At 45.6% G+C, this 19,518-nt stretch overlaps 2 protein-coding genes across 2 annotated transcripts; one reads left to right on the top strand and one right to left on the bottom strand.

Annotated features, from left to right (window-relative positions):
• Nucleotides 1-3,394: 3,394 nt before the first annotated feature.
• On the bottom strand, nt 3,395-5,122 carry LOC131272525 (N-sulphoglucosamine sulphohydrolase). The gene is made up of 2 exons (XM_058274282.1): nt 4,973-5,122; nt 3,395-4,909 (listed from the first exon to the last, which is right to left on the bottom strand). Exons 1-2 carry the CDS (start codon nt 5,052-5,054, stop codon nt 3,480-3,482), a joined length of 1,512 nt encoding a protein of 503 aa, XP_058130265.1. The 5' UTR covers nt 5,055-5,122; the 3' UTR covers nt 3,395-3,479.
• A 488-nt stretch (nt 5,123-5,610) lies between these two features.
• On the top strand, nt 5,611-7,966 carry LOC131260743 (ras-related protein Rab-4B). The gene is made up of 3 exons (XM_058262549.1): nt 5,611-5,860; nt 6,028-6,108; nt 6,314-7,966. The coding sequence occupies exons 1-3, from the start codon at nt 5,845-5,847 to the stop codon at nt 6,889-6,891; spliced, it is 675 nt and encodes a 224-aa protein (XP_058118532.1). The 5' UTR covers nt 5,611-5,844; the 3' UTR covers nt 6,892-7,966.
• The last annotated feature ends 11,552 nt before the right edge of the window (nt 7,967-19,518 follow it).

Raw genomic sequence — 19,518 nt, 5'->3', positions numbered from 1 at the left:
CATTGTAACAAACCTCCAAACATAAAGTGACTATGGTCAAATTGCCAAGTGCAGGCAGTAGCAAATCGAGAAGCGAAACAGAACGTTGTTGAAACGCCTGAACGTTATTTTGAAAAAAATTACAATGAACTATTCCAAAAGAAAAAGCTACAACGAGAAAGCCTTAATGGCCTGTATTAAGGCCATAGAAAGCAAAGAAATGAGTTTGCGCGACGCCTGCCAGCGTTTCAAAATACCGCGGTCTACTTGTCGCTATCGTTTGAGTTCTCAGTGGCAGTTAGGAAGTATTCGGGGACCAAAATCTATACTGACCCAAGAAGAAGAGGACAACATAGCTAACTGGATAGTCCAGATGCAGCAGCGAGGGTTTCCGGTCACACGGAGCCATCTTTTAAATAAGATTGCCGAATATTTAGGCGCAAATACGAGGGTGACTCCGTTTAAAAATGATCGTCCAGGTGGGTACATGCATATTTCGTATGCAATGTTCATATTGCAACAGCAACTATTATTTATTTTTTAGGACGAGCATGGCTGACAGCATTTTTGAGAAGGAACCCCAAGATTTCATTTCGAAAACCAGAGGCGGTTTCATCTGCAAGTGCCCGTGTAAGCGAAGCAGATATAAGAGGATGGTTTATATCAGTGGAGAAATGGTTGACCGATAATAATTTATTAGATATTTTGAATGACCCAACAAGAGTTTTCAACGGTGACGAAACATCCTTTTTCCTACATCCGAAAACGAAAGAAGTGCTTGCTCAGAAAGGATCACGCAACGTGTATGAGGTAGAAAGTGCCCCGGGAAAACAAAATATAACGGTCATGTTTTCTTTTGCTGCTAGTGGGTTTGTTGTAGATCCCCATGTAATTCTGCCAGGGCAGCGCATCCGGAAAGACGTTATTCAAGGATTTCCGTCCTCATGGTGTATTGGCCAAAGTGAACGTGGCTGGATGGACTCGCATAATTTTCGGGAATACATTAAAAAAGTGTTCTACCCTTCTTTAGTAAAGCGAAGTGTGCAATTTCCGATAATTTTGTTTGTTGATGGTCATGTCTCCCACAAGTCTGTAGAAGTTGCTGATCTTTGCCAATCGTTGGGCATCATATTAATATCCTTGTATCCAAATACTACCCACATCACACAACCTGCTGACGTAGCCGTTTTCAAACCTTTGAAAGATGCTTGGCGAACTGCTCTAGAAAACTGGCGTTACAACCACCCTAGTGAAAATTTTACCCTCAAATATTTTGGTGCAATTTTAAATGAAGCTATTAAAAACGGCATACGATCAACTAGCGTTACAAACGGATTTCGTGCGTGTGGGCTTCATCCCTTTGGCCCCGATAATGTCGATTTTTCGAAGTGTTTGAACAAAAGTCCATTGCTATCCATCGACGATGAACAAATGGATCCGAAAAGAAACACAACAGAAACTCTTCCATCTTCACCTTCTCATAATTTGATATCGGATTCTTCAAATAATATACCTGTTGATACCATTTCCATCCCATTTTCAAAACTGGTACACGCGTTGGACATGATTGGTGAGGAAACTCTGCGGAAAATCAAAGGAGATGTTACCACGTTATCGCGTAATGAAAGGTGCATCAAGTTTTTCTACAAGGAATTGATTGAACCGTATGTAAATGTTTCAATTAATGCCAGGAATACAACCAGATTTAATGAAAAATCGAGGAATCCTGGGACAGAAGAGCCAGAAGAGGACTTTTATGTAATTGGTCGAATCAAAGAGGTGATTGAACAATGCAGTGACCAGAGCCCAGCTTACGAAGAGGACCAGCTACGGATTGAACGGATCGACGAGGATTTTTTAACGGAGGAATACAATGATCAGACCCCAGCTTACGAAGAGGACCAGCTACGGATTGAACGGATTGAACGGATCGACGAGGATTTTTTAACGGAGGAATACAATGATCAGACCCCAGCTTACGAAGAGGACCAGCTACGGATTGAACGGATTGAACGGATCGACGAGGATTTTTTAACGGAGGAATACAATGATCAGACCCCAGCTTACGAAGAGGACCAGCTACGGATTGAACGGATTGAACGGATCGACGAGGATTTTTTAACGGAGGAATACAATGATCAGACCCCAGCTTACGAAGAGGACCAGCTACGGATTGAACGGATTGAACTGATCGACGAGGATTTTTTAACGGAGGAATACAATGATCAGACCCCAGCTTACGAAGAGGACCAGCTACGGATTGAACGGATGGACGAGGATTTTTTAATGGAGGAATACAATCAACAGACCCCAGCTTATGAAGATCACCAGCTACGGGTTGAACAGATCGACGAGGATTTTTTAACGGAGCAAAACAAGGAAAATATGTCATTGAACGATGTTTTTACATTGCCTCCCGCACCTAGCAGAAGCAATAAGCATAAAAATTTTAAAATGCGAAATTTTCCAGTTTTATCGGCTAGCGAAAGGCTGGAAGAGATAAAACAAAAAGAAAATGAAAAACTACGACTGGCGCAGGAGCGTCAAATCAAAGCGGAACAACGCCAAAAAGCAAAAGTGCTCCGGGAAGCGGAAAAACTTGCTAAAAGAGAAGAAAGGATGCAAGCAAAAGCCAATAAGTTAAAAACAAACCAAATGAAACATTCTAGTGAAATTTCAAAGAAATACAATTTAATTTAATTATAGTAGACTACAACAACATTTTTTATTTTGGGAATGGGCAACGGTAACATTTAAAGGGATGAAAAATATGTGTGTATAGAAAGGAAAGAAAGTATGGAGCGTATTGTATTTACTACATACGTAATGTATTTACTTCGAAAAACTTATTCTAATTTTCGTCAATCAGTGGCCAAAACCCGAGCAAATCCATGAACAATCTATCATGCTGTAAGTATGGCATCTATGACAGTAGCTGACAGCATATACGTCACTGACGCCATTACTCATGCAAAACTGGGGAAACATTAAAAACTAAATTTAAGCATTAAAACTCTCTAATGTTACGAAAAAAAAGCAGAAAACAGTATCTAAAATATTTTAAAGAATATTCAAATCGTAAAATGCATGAAATAAGCATTTTTCAGGTGGGCCAAAACTGGTACACAGGTGGGCCAAAATAGAAGCAAAGCGGGCCAAAATAGCGACAAAAAGTGTGTTCGGAAATTGATCATTTTTCAGCGAAAACATGAAATAATCTAAAAAATATGAATTTTAATGCATGCTTAGATAGCTACTCTACATTATCATACCCAGTTTGTCGTGATATGATCGGTACAATTAATGCAACAATTTATTTTGTGGTGACCCTTCCCTAAGTGGGCCAAAATGGGTACTTTTACCCTATCGAATTTAAAGAAATATTCTTGCATGTGGAATACTCATAATTGTTGTGTGTTCCTAACTTGTGAACATATACTTTATTTATTCGTTTTCTGGACTAAGCTACGATAACTATTACTTGCGCACACGTGTTGTGATTATGTATGGCCCAAAGGCAGGCAAGTGGGATTATCCCGGTATTCACCGGTATCCTGCAGGACACCATCTGGGGCACAGCGGAATGGATCGTTCGTCGCTTCGAGCCAGCGTTGCAGACGGTCCCTTAGCTGCCCAAAAGTTTCCTTCGTGCTGCTTTTACCGAATAGATTTCTCGATTCGGTAGGATCCATCTTCAGATCGTACAACTCCCACTCTGGCCGCTGGTAATACGAACGAAGTGTCTTGTACCACGGGATCGGCTGTTTCGCGAGCGTGCGGTTGAGAATGTCCTGGAACGTCGGTGACATATAAAAGTCCTGATCGATCGGGAACGGAAGCTGGTAGTTGATGTTATGTATCAGTTTGTAGCGCTTTGTGCGGATCGCCCGCATCGGATACGTCATAGTGATCTCGTGAAAACTCTGGCTGGCAAACACGGCATCGTCCGATTGGCCCGAAGGTTCCTTGAACAGCAGGGGTAGTAAACTGCGCCCCGTCAGCGAGTTCGGTAGCGGGTAGGATAGATTGAACCACTCGAGAATCGTGGGCACTAGATCGAGATGGCTTGTCATCGAGTAGGTGACCTCATTCCGGCGAGCGCCTGTCTCTGGCGATCGTATGAACATTGGTTCTGCCATACCGGGATCGTACAGATTCGTACGAGCCGCTGGGAATGGCGGACCATTGTCGGAGGTGTACACGACGAGCGTTTCTTCGTCCAGACCCGCATCATGTAGCTCCTTCAACACAAGCCCAACACCTTGGTCCAGCCGTGAAATGGTCGTGTACTGTGCGGCCAAATCGTAACGGGCCGGCTGTGTATCTGGCACGTTAAACGGAAGATCGATCTCATCCCATACGTAGTAGATCGGATGCCAGTCCGGAATCAAACCCATTCCTTCTTCACCCGATCCCCAGCGTTCGCAAAAGCTTCCAAACTGCGGCGTTATGTGGCCACACCGGTGCGGGTCGTGAAAGGAAACCATCAGGAAGAACGATTCATTGGCCGTCGTTTGCTTGCTCTGCTGCAGAAATTCTCTCACGAACAGTTTAATCTGCGTGATGTTTCGGCCAACCTGATTGATCGGATACTGCTCTTCGGTTCGCTCGTAATCGAATCGGTACGCTTCCATGGGACCGACATGCTTTTTCCCGATCAACCCCGTTCGAACGCCAGCCTTTCCGAGGATCGAGGAAATGCTCTTTACATTGGGGAATGAGTTAAAATTATGCACACCATTGTGCAGACCGTACTGGCCATTCTGATGCTCGGGCATTCCGGTCAGTATAGATGCCCGGGAAGGTGAACAGCTGCTAACCGATGTGTAGGCATTGTTGAAAATAAGACTTTCCTTTGCTAGCGCATCGAGAAACGGAGTCTGTACGATCCGGTTCCTGTAGGCCCCCATTTCGAAGCCTCCGTCATCGGCTGTGGAACACAAAAATACTCACATTAGTTTTCCGAGTTTTACGGATTGTTTGTACAGTTTACCAAGCAAAAATAACACATTTTTCGCATCCAAATTAAGGGGGAATATAGCCAGGCACAGAAGCACAAGCGTTTGCCACGCCATCTCACACTTTGTACCGTACTGCGGGCGCGATGACTAAAACTCCATTAAACGGGTCGCGGCGTTTCACCTTTCACTTTTCTCCTTTGTTTTTGTCCGTTCTTCGTCCGGTACGCAATGGCGATAATGCGCAAATATGGATGCAATGAAAAAGAACGATCAGGTTTTGTGTTTCATTTAACGGGTAGTTTTACTTATCCAATTCGAATTAAATTGAACTTGTAAGTTGGTTTTAAATGCTGCCAAATCCATCCACAACACGTGCAACGATCTTTCAAGAAATCCTTTTAAAAAAAATTAAAATATTTCAATTGCGTGTTATTTTTTAATAGATTAGTTGGTGGCGTAAATTACTTGCTTTAAATCTACCTTTTAAACTTGTTTTGCAAGGAAAGAAGCGGTTTTATTGGGAAAAAATACCTATGGCTCCAAGCAATTGAATCCATAGCCCACTGTTTCTTGGTGCATGGTATGCGTTACGTACCGTAACGCAGCAGCGCTTGTGTCAAACGTCAAAACCAAGGTGGGATAAACCCGCCTCGTCTTTTACCCACTTTGGTCAAAACATGAATTTTCTGATCCGACACAGAAGCACAGAAAACATAGAGAAAACTTTGCTGTCTATTCGTGGCTCAAGACTCGGGCGGAAATTCCCTTCGTTGATAACCTTTTCGAATAGGGGCGCGTTCTAATTGCGTTGTAATCTCTAGGTTTCGCACTGTACGGAGTTTATTTGTTGGTTCGGAGAAGCTGCTGAAGGTTCGCGAAAAAGTGACGACGTCGGATCCCAAACATGTCGGAGTCGTACGGTAAATTTCGTGTGCCTTATTGTACAGCATTGGCAGTGGGTGAATCAGATGGTGGGTGTTTAATATTCAATTTCCATTTTCCTCTTTACCGAATTCGTCGCGTGCAATCTCTTTGTTTGCCTCGATGCTGGTGTCGATGTCGTTCGCATCCGGGACCCGCATACTAGATTATCTGTTCAAGTTTCTCATCATCGGCCGTGCTGGTAGTGGCAAATCCTGCCTGCTGCATCATTTTATCGAAAACAAATGTAAGTATAGACCGCGTCGAGGTCGGCCCTAACAGGCAGCGAACCGAGACGTTTTAATCGCTACTGCGTAGTCATAAGCGGTGGAGGTTGTTGTTCTTGCAAAATCATTAAACATGGTGTGTCAAATGTGAAAGTTCATACCCCGCTATGTTTGTTTTGTTTTTAACTTTTTTTCATTTTCGATGGCCTTGAATTTCTGTTGCAGTCAAAGAGGACAGTTCGCACACAATCGGTGTAGAGTTTGGCTCGCGGATCGTTAACGTCGGTGGAAAGTCGATCAAGCTACAGATCTGGGATACGGCCGGGCAGGAACGCTTCCGGTCGGTGACGCGCTCCTACTATCGCGGTGCAGCCGGAGCCCTGCTGGTGTACGACACAACATCGCGAGACAGCTTCAACGTGCTGTGGAACTGGTTGAACGATGCCCGAACCTTGGCCAGCCAGAACATCTGCATTCTACTCGTCGGCAACAAGAAGGACCTGGAGGAGGAGCGTGAGGTTACGTTCCTCGAGGCGAGCAACTTTGCGCAAGAGAACGAGCTTATCTTTCTGGAGACGAGTGCGAAGACGGGCGAAAATGTGGAGGAAGCATTCCTGAAGTGCTCGAAAACGATCCTCGCCAAGATCGAGACGGGCGAGCTCGACCCGGAGCGTATCGGCAGCGGAATTCAGTACGGCGACACATCAGCGCGCAATGCATCGGGAACGCTGGGCGGTGGGCAAACGCAGCGGAGCCGACTGCGGCCGGACTGTGCCGGTGGTGGTGGCAGCTGTCGCTCGTAGATGGTGCTCGGACGCAGACCGTAAGTGTACGCTATGGACTACATTGTTCTTATTATGCTTGCCCTTTTGGCGGAAAGGTGATGGTGGCGGTAAGCTGAATACAACAAGTAAAACATTACACACTATCCGCATTTGGATAATTCGTGCAGCAGCATCAGGCAAACCAATAAAAAGTGCTCTCAGGACGATAGTAACCCATCATGGATCGAATCTCAAAATTGTGCTAAATCTAAATGACTTTTCGAACCACACAAACGAAAACCGTTGTTCGTTCAGAGGCTTGAAAGGTTACTCAGTATTGGATTGTGAATAAATTAGAGCTAAACTTTCGGTGCTGTTGGCACAAACATCAAATAGGAGGAAAGTGCACTTTTAGATTGTGCGGGAGTTAATCTGTGTTACATTTACCCTTTTAATTAAGTTCGCAACCCTCTCGAAAAGCGCTCTTGGTTTCACTTGTATGCAAACATCCTAGTGTCCTTCAATGATGTTTTTTTCACATTTCACATTTAGTTTGTTATTTTGTACCTGCATTTTTCTTTAACAACAGTCTGTTTCTGAATAGTTTTAATCTAAAAAACAATCTTTTTGATATTACTTTTACCTGGAAGCATTTTTGTTCAAATTTCTCCCCTCTTTGATATTATTTACTTCTTTTCTATTGGGATGATTTTCTTCACATTGCAGATATGTTGTCCAGATACAATGATCAAACCTACACTGTTTGTTTTTCGATTTGTGCATTGTTTCGTTTTATTTTCCATTCTGTACACCATTCTAACTGTTCAATGTTAAGCTATAAAGATTGAACTATTCTAGACATAAGAACTACGAGCGGTGCCGTCGTGTATGGGCACCATTAGAGGAAACATTTAGGGAATGTGATGTGACTGTGGTTGGATGTGATGTGGAAAAAGAGTACAGATTTAACTAAAATCAACCTTAATACCCTTAGGCGTAATTGTAAAAAAACCCATAAGAACCAGAATACAAAACGAAACTTTACTGTGCATTAGAAACTTTATATTTGATAGAAGTGGACGGTGTTTAATTGAATCGAATAAATATCTAAAATATTCTATCCCTACTCGTAAGTGGCATGAAAATGTTGAGAAACGTAGTTTTTTAAATAACACTTAAGCAGTATCTCGACACAAACCAATGCTTGGACCAACTTATAGCAATGCTGCCATAAAGTAAACTTTTATAGGAACTCGCGGTGAACTGCAGTAAATTTGTATGTAACCCTTAAAGCCACCATGGTTGTTTCTAAATTAAATTTTGTTTTGGATTTAACTCAGTTTTGACAATGATTTTTCTTAATCAACGATCAATAATCTATCAAACGCATTGCCGACATTAATGATCTCAAAAATTGACCCCCTCGAAACATTTTACGTATGCATTGAGCGTGATTTTGTTTTCAACGGTTCGTACGCCACGTGCCTAAAAATGATTTGAAATATGCTAACAACATGATTGACGATTAAGTTAACTTTTTCAACCCCCTTTCGATACTAATTTATATGTTTGATATTTTACAGTTACATATTTTTCGAAACCACATCGAACAGGAGTGCGAAACATAGAATTGATAAAGAAAGCTGCTCGCAAAAGCTTTCCGCCGGCAACAGCATCTGTGGCCACCTCGAATCGAGCACGGTCACAAGTACAAGTATAAGTATAAACCGGTCGCGAGAACTGACGGCCCGAAATTTACAGCCCGCGGAGACCAAGCCGGCATCGACGCTCGCGCTCCCTGTTCAGTTGATTTTCAGCCGCGTACCGGACCGGACTGAGATTCTCGCGCTTCGGCACCGCTCGGCGAATACGCTAGGCGCCCGTCAGCATATCCCCTGGTAGGGAAATTTTTGAATGTTGGCGCGCTTTTGCTCGCTGATCGAATCGAATCGACTGTCCGCCGAAGAAACCGCCCCAAAACGACGCGATCCCGGGTTGCGCTCGGTGCAGTTGTGCGTTGGCGTACATCAACGTGTCCGTCGCGAGGATCGATCACCGGTGGTTTTTGGCACCGCGAAACTGTCCTGCCTGGAGTCGGGTTCCGTTCCGTTCCGCGCGCGATCCTGTCTGCCGCCGCTTGATGCTTCGGTTCGGTAGCGAACCACAGTGGTTGCCTAGCAACGTCTTGCTCGTGAGTGATTGAGTTGCGCGAGCTTCCGTCTGGAGCTGTGGGCTCCCCCGTTGTCCACCAGCTCGCTTCCCTTCACCAACCCTTTAAGACTGTGCACCTTGTGCGAAGGCGGTGCTCTCGGCCTTGCCAAGGTTGGACGCGTTTGCGTCAGGTTTCGCGCTCGCACGAGAAGAGATCATTGTGCGCGCTGAAAAAATCGCATTTCGGGTCCTCGGTGCGGTCTTCTGTTCCCCACGTCTGCTTCGTTTACATCGGTTCCATCGGCGAAAAAAAAAATGAAAAATCAATAGAAAGGTGTCCGATTGGCGATTTGAAGATCGTGTGCTTCAACCGAATTCGGTTCAAATTTGATAGAAAAATATGTTGAATCTTGTTTGATTAAAAATTGATCCTGACCTGATCGTGCCATAGTGCGTGCGGGAAAAAAATAGTAGTGTACTCTTCGCCAACAGTTGTGGCTGCCGTTGTTCATCTCTACCGAACAGGTGTATGTGCTATATAGTGGTGGCGTTATCGAATGCGTGAATTATTTTGACAGTGTGTGCCGACCGGTGGATGCCGAGACGTGTAGCTGAGCCGTAGTAGCAGAGCAGGAAACACTCGACAGCCGATAGGTAAGTGCTAACTTCCCCCTTGAAGCATGAAGTGTGAGGCTGGTTGCGTATGAGAATTTGGAGCATTCGATCGTACGTGGGTTTTGTAATCCGGGGCGGGATCGTTTTGCGATCGCAAGTAGGCTTGTCGTAGCTGCTGGCCCCATCAGTTCATCCTGCATGGCGATTTGTCGATCGTCAGGCGTATCGGTGGCCGAAGAAGAATTACGCGTCAGATGTAGAACGATGTCACCGGTTTCGTTTTCGCTGCGATTTCACCTTCCGCTTTGTCCGAAACTGGTTTTTGTCCCGGCCAGGACACCAGTCCCAGCATCGTCAACGAGTAGATGAGGTGCGTATCATCGCTCATGCGTTGGTTGTCTTTTAAGTTTTCCGAACACAACCGGGCTGCGACCGTAAGGCACTGCAGGGCGCGCTTGGCCAACCGGTTCATTCTGCGGCATTCGCTTGGAGCTGACGATCGTTAACACTTCGCCTGGGTTGGCCCTCGGTCGGTTGGTGGACAGTTTTTCTGCCGTTTCCCCGTATCAGCTGGATGGATCGCACGGCTAGAATTGTTTATCGATCCCTCTTGAACCGACGTTCTCGTTTGATAGATATTTTATTCATGTTCCTAGCGAGCAGGTGAATCCGACTCGTTTAGCATAAGCGTCTGCGGGCTGATCCGAATAAAATCTCGTTAATCGCACCCTCGGCGAAGACCGCACTAGCAAGCGCGTCAGGAATGCTAGGGCTGCAGACTTCAAGGTAAAAGGATCCACCGGTTTGCCGGAGCCACCTTGCCTTTTGGAAATGGTTCACGCCACCCTGGTGATTCGTACATACGCCTGAAGAGCTGCTCAACTGCTGCTGAGGTCGGCAGTTTGTTGTTTTCGGACACTCCGGCACTTGGTTTCAGCCGCGTTCCAGAGGGGTGCTGGGGGGGCCTCAGTAGCTCGGCCCAGCCAGACCCTTGGCGTGGCGCGATCCTCCGCTCCGATCGTGGGTTTTTGCGCCCGTTCCACCGCTTTCCTTGCGCCGCGACACATGCCAGAACAGCACTTTCCCACCTTTGCTGCCTGGTTGGCGGACGTTTGTGTAAAAAGAAACTGATATCCCGCGGCCAGGGAAGGGTGCTGGCGACAGCACTGCTGATGCCATCGGATTTTCCCCCCCGTTGTCCCTCCCCTATTCGCACCGTGGAGGGACCCACGTTGGGCTCCTGTGGAGATTGTGTGTGCGATGTGGATTTCCGCGAGTGAAACCGTATTCCCTTCGGAGCCCACCCCCCCTTCGTTTGTCCATCCAGCGATGTCCTGACCGTTTAGCTGACCCTATTTTAGAAAGGCTTACGCGGGCATAAACTCCCACCGCTGGATTAATCAATGAAGCCCTCATCGATATCGGAGGGAGTGGCCGGACGGCCGAAAGGGGGCAACGATTCTTTAAATGTTTAACCCCTCAGTACCTCATTGACGACCCCCTTTTCCCTTTACTTTTTGCTTACTTTCGCACGCATGATTTTTGTTTGTCCATAATCGTGGTTTGTTGTTTCTGAAGGTACTTCACTTTATCGACGTGTTCCACCGACGATGCCACCCTTGTATACAACGGTGGAGAAATAAAACAGAAATTCCTACCACCCGAAAATCATCGGTGCAGCACCGGGTGCGAAAATGTCTTCCTCTAATTTGTTATGACATTGGCTCGCAATACCTTGCGCCGTCAGCTGCCTTGAAATTCGAACAGGTGCACGTGACTTCACGCCTCAAAGACGTTGGTTTGGCGGACGTTGGGCGTGAGAAGTAGTTTGTGTCATTACTTTCAATTGACCCGCGTCACTTTCGTCGACGAGCGTCGACGGATGGCATTGTCCCCGACCGACTTTATGGTTTGATGGAAATTGAAGAACTAATATTATCATAATCGTTGGAACTCTTTTTGAAATAATTACTTTCGTTGGTAGCTTCCGTTAATAGTGCGGATTGTGAACTTTTAAATTTTTATTACGTTCCCATGCTCAAACAATTACGATCAGTTTGGGTGGGGCCTAACGTTTATCCTTAGGTAATCTCTCTGGCGTCTTCGTCGTAAGTCTCTAAACTATAAAGATGTCAGCCAAATGGCGATAGCGTCCTTCGCCCAACCATCTTGTTTTTTTTCCTGTTGTTGTTTTCTTCTCCACCCGTTTGTCGGGATTTAACGGTCAAACGGTTTGTCGAGATTTAGTTTCCTCCATCAAAAACCCACCGTGCCCGGTACGGTTCATTGTCCCTTTCGTTTTTTTTATGTTGTTCTGTTTTCTTTTTTTTCATTTCGTTGCCGAAAGGACCCACCAATTCATGCTCCACAATCCCTTCCCAAGGCGAAATTTTAATTTGTTCGCGGTTTTATCCTAACCTCGAACCGAGGTTTTGTTCTCCCAGCTGTTTCGGAGTGCTTGCGGGGGCCAATTCGGGGCAATACATCGGCGTGCATCGCGTGCCTTGCCGCGTTCATGTGTTTCTTTTTTGTCTCGTTTCGGCTTGGCTTTCGCTGTTCTACACATCGAGTTGCTGTTTTTTTTTGGCGTTTTCATGCTGTTGTTTTATCCGTCTCCGAAGGGAAGGATTTTTTGGTAAAATTTACGATTTAAAAACACGCCGCGGGTCGTATTTTTATCCGTCTTTCAACGCTTTGCGCCTGTCTGTCTGCCAGTGTGGCATGTTGGGATGAGTTTTTGAGTTATATATACTTTTTTTTCTGTTGTTCTTGGCTATTATTTTTTTTGCCGTTGCCTTGACTTTTCGTTATGCGTTCTCAAACTTCTTCTGGTGTTTAGCTTCGGAGCGATTTCACGGGAAATTTTCCCGCACGTCCATTTCCGCGGCAGATGCGAACTCTCGCGTCACGGGAAATGGTCTGTTACTGTTTATCTCATGGAAGACCGGAGGGTAGCATCCCCCCCTCTGTCTACAACCCCACTCCCGTTTCGGTGGTCAGTAAATTCTCCCGAATCAAAATAGAAAAATATGATCGCGCGAAAGTGGCTCAATTCGCGCCCCGGCTCGGGGAGGGAAAAAAACTCCTCCCATGCGCACGTTGCGTCACACGATCCGTTCCCCATCCTCCCTGGTGTCCAGCGGGCCCGCGGGTTCTGGGTGGTCGAAACCGAGGGCCCGCCTGCGGTCAGCTGCTGGTTGATACCTCCCAGGCCGGCGGAAGCGGGATCGAAACGTTCGTTTGATCGGGCGGAAAACATTTCCACGGCCCTCGCGCACCAGGCGGCTCCATCGGGCTGGAAAATGCTCTCCAACAGATGCGATTTGTTTAGCGTCCGTCTGTGACGGCTAACGAGGCCCGGGCCCTGAAGTGGGTTCTCAGGTCGGCCCTTTCAACTCTCGATGATTGAGCACCGGTTGGTCAATCAAATGATTTTCGGGGCCTGGATGATCGGGTGTGTATATTGGGTTTCCCGGCCGATTTCCCAAGCAATGCTGCGCGCTATCTCGCGCGGTAGTTGTGAAATTGGGGCATCGTTTTGGTTGGCCGGCCTACCAGATCGGGCTGAAATCGCTCATTCGCAGGAAGCACCAAGCTGGCGAGCAGCGATCAAATCTCTCTCCCACGAGTGCAAATTTTCACCTCCCCCTCGATCCAGCCGCGGGGCGGGGAGTTTCCGGGGGGAGCGGACCACGTTGGCGTAGATGTAAACGCAAACGCAAGCGCAAATAAAAAAAGCAAACAAACGATGCCAGTAGTAGTACCGAAACTTGTGCCGGAATTGTTTCTTTGTATGTTGCTAACGTGTTGCCGAAAATTTGCACGAACGACAAAACGATAGCGGACGATCGCCGGGAAGAGAACAGCTGATCTCCCTAGCGGTAAGTTCCTAGCAAAAGTACGCAAACGGGAAGATCCGTTTTTTACGTAGTGTAATTCTACGACAATTTTTGTAATTTATTTCTTCATGTAAAACAGATAGAAATGAATAAAATTTTAGTTGATTATTTGATTAGTATGGAAAAAGAGTTGTGAATGTGATACATCCTAAAAAAAATCTGTAGAGTTAAAATGAGTTCTCGTTATAAGTAACAGTTTTTGTTTTATTGGTTGTTTTATTTAATTCAGTAAAATTGTCAAACTGTTAGAAATATTATAGAGCAGACTGAAAATTTATTATAAACTAGAAATCTTTGAAGCTAATGTTTCCAATGAGCTCTGTTTGTACGCAGGAATTTTTGTTAATATTTCTATAGACTTCCTTTGAAGCGTAGTCATTTTTTTATAATTTCATTATTATATCGCTTATTTAATAATTAATTCACTTCAGCAACATTGAATGGACATATCGTTGACAAATGGGAAAGGATTACGTTTTTCTTTTAATTTTATATTCTAGCATTTAATTTGAAAAATATCTGTCGTACGTCTGGATCGTTCTTGAGTGTGAAAGGGTTCCTTGGCGAAATTAAGATCGTACGGTTTAAGACGTCGTCGTCTTTTCTTCTTCTTTCGTTTTATTACTGGCGCATGCTGAGCGAAACCCAAGATGCACAGCATCTGTGGCGCCGAAGATTTAAAACAAAACGTTTAAAAAAAACCAACGGCGACAGGGGTAATTAATATTGCAACGAGGATTTCGGCGGCCTGGCTCGGGATTAGTGCGCGAGCTCCGTTGGGGATTTAAATTTTGCCAGATTCAAAAATCTGCACATACCCCGCCCCCCGCTCATCCTTCGCCCGTGGGTTGGTTCGCGCTGTCCCTCTGGTGGCCTGTGGTGTTACTTAATTTTAGTTTGCTCGTCTGGTGCGCGCTCCTAGCGTAATAATTACGTTACCAATGTTTCGCTTCTTTTACTTTACTTTTATTATCATCGGCTTTCGTCACTTCCGCAACAGACGGCGCAGCCACACATACCGAGCGTACCATTGTGCCATCGCACGTAAATTAACGCGACAGCAACATAAACAAATCAGCATCGCGCACGAATATTATCTTGGAAAACGTGTTCCTTGTTATTTTTTCGGTTCGGTCTTTTTTGGAAACTGGGAATTGGGCACAAAGGGACGGCCGATTCGATGCAAATGCCTGGAGGTCGGTGCTCCCGCGTCCCGCGATCGCGGAATCATTTTTGGCTTCTATTTAACGTCTTCATTCTTGCGAGCGGTGTATTTGTTCCCGGTCGTTTTTCGATGATTTTGTGTGAGTGCGCACGTGTGTGTATCGTTGTTAGTTTTTGTTTTTCATTCTGATCTGATTATTTTATCTGCCCTTTTCACTCTTGCTTTCTTCCAAAACTTTCACCCCATCTCTTTCGACCCCTGCTCCTTCTGCATCCCAGAACATCCACACGGAGGTTTTTTGTTTTACGACATTCCTTTCAGCTCGTTACGCGTGCTTGTAATCTGAAATGGTCTCGTCTCGGCCGTTTATTCCCTTTACCTTTCGATTTGCCGAAGTAAAACGTTTCGGCACTTTGTGGCAACTTTTTTCCTTTCTTTTGTAGTAGTCATCTCACCATTCGTCGGGTGAAGATATCGTCGTGCGCCACGCACGTCACGCACCGGCGGGGGAATTCTATAAATGTGGTGTCCGGTCAGCCCCGTGGCGCCATGTCAATCGTCACCAAATCACTTTCGCCGATAGGCGCAAACCTAGTAGACCCGAGTGAGTTGTTCAGCGAAGAGGAAGCCGCAAGAATCTTCACTCCCAATTTGGCGTCCCTCGGGCGGAAAATGGTCCGTGACTCAGCGATTGGCGGAAGACGTCCTTCCGGGGACGGGGATTGTTCCTGCTTCCTTCGGGTAACTTTTTGGGGATTTTGATTGATTTATTCGCCCTTTGCATGTTGCCTTATATGTTCCTGATAGTAATCAAGCATGTTCTTAGTGATAATCATTTAGTTTAAACATTAACCTTTTTTCATTTCAAATTTGTTCACTTTGAATGAACCGAAAAAAACATATCTTATAAATGTATATTTTTTCAATGTCTGCAAAATGCACGTGTCGCAACGTTATAAATGCTCTTCGCTCCAAGTTCAACAGTCTCGGTCGATCGGGCCAGTGTCCTCGGCGGTCTGGCAGTCATACTTTTATAGGCCCCTTCCTCCATAAATCATAAGAAATCAACACTGGCTGCAGTTTTATAAATTGCAATTACACGCTCGATATGTCACATTCGTTTAGCGTGCGCTCGATTCCGTAGGACGGGCAACAAAAACGCATACACATGTTGCACTTCGAGTGCATCCTTCGTGCATATTGGGTAAATCCTTTCGGTGCTAGCCGGGTGGAAAAGAACATTTCCACCGACTTTCGTTTGTTTTATAATCATTTATCTCAATTGTCTGCACCGCCGTCTGGATACCGTTTGTTTGTTTGTTAGTGTGGTGTTGTTCCTCACATAAAATGTTGCACCAAGGGCGCAGGGAACAAGGGAAGTGCAATTAAAATACAAAGCACCCTTGCTCCGTCTCGAATGAAGTGATAATTGTAATTAAACAGCATGCTCATCTTTCAGCCTTGGTGTTTGGTTTGGTGTGGTCCATTAGAAGAGATGCAGCCGGCGTATGCACTTGCACTTACGGTGATCACGTCGTGGTGGTCGTGCTCTTGAGCCAAAGAAGATCCACCGCATCGCACCGTCGTTTGGTTAGTTCTATCGTCTTCCGCGGTTAATTTTGATGCGCCTTCGATGGATCGGTTCACAATATTATTACCTTTTTTTTGTTGTTCGCCATTTTCGCCCCAACTGGCCGGGCTGTGACTCCAATCTGTCTGCCTTCAGTGAAGCTGAGTGGTCTTCCCACCCTGGGGGTTTGCTCACCAACGCGATGGGATGCGCACTCGTGCTCCTTGAGCCGTTCGGCAGGATCCGATCTCCGTGAAAGCAGTGTGTGGGACAGCCATTAATATCAATTTAAAATCCACTTTCGAACGTTTTTCAATTTCCACCCCGCCATGCCAGGTCGAGGGGGGGGAGGTCATAGTCGGAGCGCGATGTTTTCGCTTGCTTCTTCTCTTTTTTTTTCTCTTCTCCTTTCCGTGGGATGCACTTTATTTGATTTCAATTCGTCACCGATGCGTTCGTTAAGTACGTGGGCATTGTTTTTCCTTTCTCTTAATCCAGTGCTCCACTTTCGGGGGGGCGGCCGAGGCGGAGAAATAGTGCGCCAGTTCCTTTTCGAGAGCAGACAATTAATTTAGTGCACTCACTTTTCTTTGTGTGTTTTGCTTAGCACCACGCGACCTTCGGTTGATGACAGGCTCGTGATGGATTTATGACGCCAGGACGTCTTGTGGTCGGGCCGGGTTTCAAAGTGAAAAGTGATCGGACGGCATTGCCGTTGTGAATGGGAATATTGCAGACATGTATAAAAAGTAGCTCAGAAAGATGTAACAAGGAAAATATTTTTTTATTTAATTTGAAGACAGATGTCGAATATCGGGATTGTTGCAGCGTTCTTAATCTTGACCTTGTTTTTCTCAATTGGACGTATTTTGAAACATGCCATTATTTTTACCCTCGTATGCCTTATTTCCCAAAGCATCATTTCTGATCATGCGTGAGAAACATAGAACCCGGGAGTGATAAAATGTTCCGTCAAAACGGTTTCTGGTCGTCGCTGGGAACCACATCAATTAAATTATTTCTCCCTGGGCAGGAGACATTTTTATTTCGCCGAATGAGATTTGATTGCTCGCCACATTCCCAGCTCGCCAGTTCGTTGACACTTCCGTTCCCAGGCGATCCCGACTGTCCCGATCGATCGATGAAGATGTCTATCGGTGGTAGGTGCCTCGTCTCGCTCCGTCCCGTAGCTGTCCAATTTAACTTCCTTCCCTTGGCGAAAGGAGCTTATGAGGATGAGAACGGGTTGCAATGAGGAAGATCATAAATTAATTAAACCCGCTTGTACCGTACCGACTCCGCTCGATCTTCTTCAACTCTTGTACCGTCCGATGACGAATCGCTCCCATCCGGAGTGAGTAAGTTAAGTTGAAAATTGGGAACATTTATCGAATCGGCACTAGCAGAATTTGGAGCACAGCGGGTTAGAACTGTTCGTTTCAATTCACTTGAAACGTGTAATGCACAATTCTTAATGTATCAGGTCCAGTTTTTTTTTAAATAATTTTTAGATTTTTATCATTTATTTTTAAATATTGTTTTGATACATTTCCATAAAATTACAACGCTAGCTTGTTGTTTTCTTATTTAATGCCATTTCGATACTCCGTCCATCTAACCAGATCGAATTTGATGCGATAAACGACGAACGGCGAATGTTTATGCTGGCTCCAATGTTCTTTCTAGTTTCTTTTTGGGATTTTGTTTCTTCTTCTAGAGCCTTCGATCGCGAATGGTCACGCTGTTGTTTATCGTTGTTATTGTAACTGATGTCGTGCTGTGTGTGCGTGTGTTTTTTTAAGTTCTTTTTGCGTCACTCTGCGTATTTTTTTTTCTCATTTTGCATTCAAACATTAAACTGCAACAGTGTTTCGTGATCAGCACCGGCGGCCATTAGAAAAAAAACGGATCGGATGTAATCGAACGCGATCGCAATCGAACCACAACCTCTACTCCGCCTCCGGTTCTGTATCCGTTGTACAAGCGCTCGCTTCCGGAACGACACCGATGAGGAACACGCGGTGGTTCTCTGTTTGTTTTTATTGCCATTTCGAGCGTACCATTTATTGGTCGTGGTTCCGTGACTGGCTGATACAGGGGATGAGGGATTGGAGGGGAGGGATTGTAAACTAGTTCAAACTGTTTTTCCTCAAAAAACCGCTGCCCAGCCCCAGACCTACTTTCGGTGGCATCAATTAAGCCTGCCCGCGTGGCGTTCCTTTTTGTGAAATTATACTTTATTAACTTGTCCAGTTGGCGTTGGTCAGTCAACTCAACTGGAGAATCTCCTAGCCCCCCCCCTTTAAGCCTATGATGTTATGGCCGCCGCAGCTGAGGAACTGTAAAAAGCACAACAAAAAAAAAGCGATACTGTAAAAGAAACATGATAACATGCTCACTTGGAAAGAGAAAAGAGGAAAAACAGATGCAACAAACAAAAGCCAAAGCAACTAAAACCGGGCCTAAACCTGGGGACGAAAGTGTGCAATATTATACCTTGCGGCATGCTCGCCGTCGTCGCCGTCGTCGTCTTCGTAGGGGTTTGTGTTTTTTGGCTAAACTTTACAACACCACACCACCGTTGTTGTAGCGGAGCGAAAGGCCGCCCGCTAGGTTTGCCTGTTTGCTTTCGTCGCTGCTAACGGGTTTCTCTTCGCAGGCCCGCGGGATCCAACCCGATCCCGGTTCGTGCGCTGGGTTTCTCCTTCGAGGCGAATGCAGGAACCCGGTTGGTTTTCCGGATGACCGCTGCATAGAAACTGAACCTGTCGTTGAACAGTAAGGGGCACCTTTTTGAAACGATTAGAACGATAAAAGAGTGGTAGAAAGTTAAGATCGTTATGTTACATTAAATCGACAATCAGTTTATGTCTTTCCCTCCTGGTGGAAGACAAAACCCGCCATTCTGGGATGATACACTATTTGCTCACGCCACGTTCTATGTCGTGCGTTTGCGGTATGCAAATTATTAAACCCATCTGAGCCGGGTTGTATGTGCGGGTACGATGGCGCTATGTCCGCCCGCACTTACATGCACGTCCTATTCTATTTATTCAACTGTGTCTGCTGACGCGCTTGGGGATGCTGAGAGCATTCGGGAGCGCGAGGTAGAAAAGATAGTGCACGTGTGAAGCAACCTTAACCGCGAGAAGATAGCGTCGTATCCGAGTCGTCTGCCTAGCCTTTTTCGCGGTTCTCAACAACAGTGTACCTTGTTTTGTTCTTCTTTGGCTCAAAGAAATATTTCTCCTCACACGTGTTTTGGG

The sequence above is a fragment of the Anopheles coustani genome, chromosome 3 (genome assembly GCF_943734705.1).
Source record: "Anopheles coustani chromosome 3, idAnoCousDA_361_x.2, whole genome shotgun sequence".
NCBI classification, from domain to species: Eukaryota; Metazoa; Arthropoda; class Insecta; order Diptera; family Culicidae; genus Anopheles; species Anopheles coustani.
The sequence above is the reverse complement of the archived record's forward strand: the minus strand, read 5'-3'. Positions and strand labels throughout refer to the sequence as shown.

Excerpts from the sequence above, each read along its gene's own strand:
- LOC131272525 (XM_058274282.1), bottom strand. The coding sequence starts at position 5,054 with ATGGCGTGGCAAACGCTTGTGCTTCTGTGCCTGGCTATATTCCCCCTT. Across the intron at positions 4,910-4,972 it reads AAATGTGTTATTTTTGCTTG|CCGATGACGGAGGCTTCGAA; the intron begins GTAAACTGTACA and ends TGTGTTCCACAG.
- LOC131260743 (XM_058262549.1), top strand. Across the intron at positions 6,109-6,313 it reads TCATTTTATCGAAAACAAAT|TCAAAGAGGACAGTTCGCAC; the intron begins GTAAGTATAGAC and ends TTTCTGTTGCAG.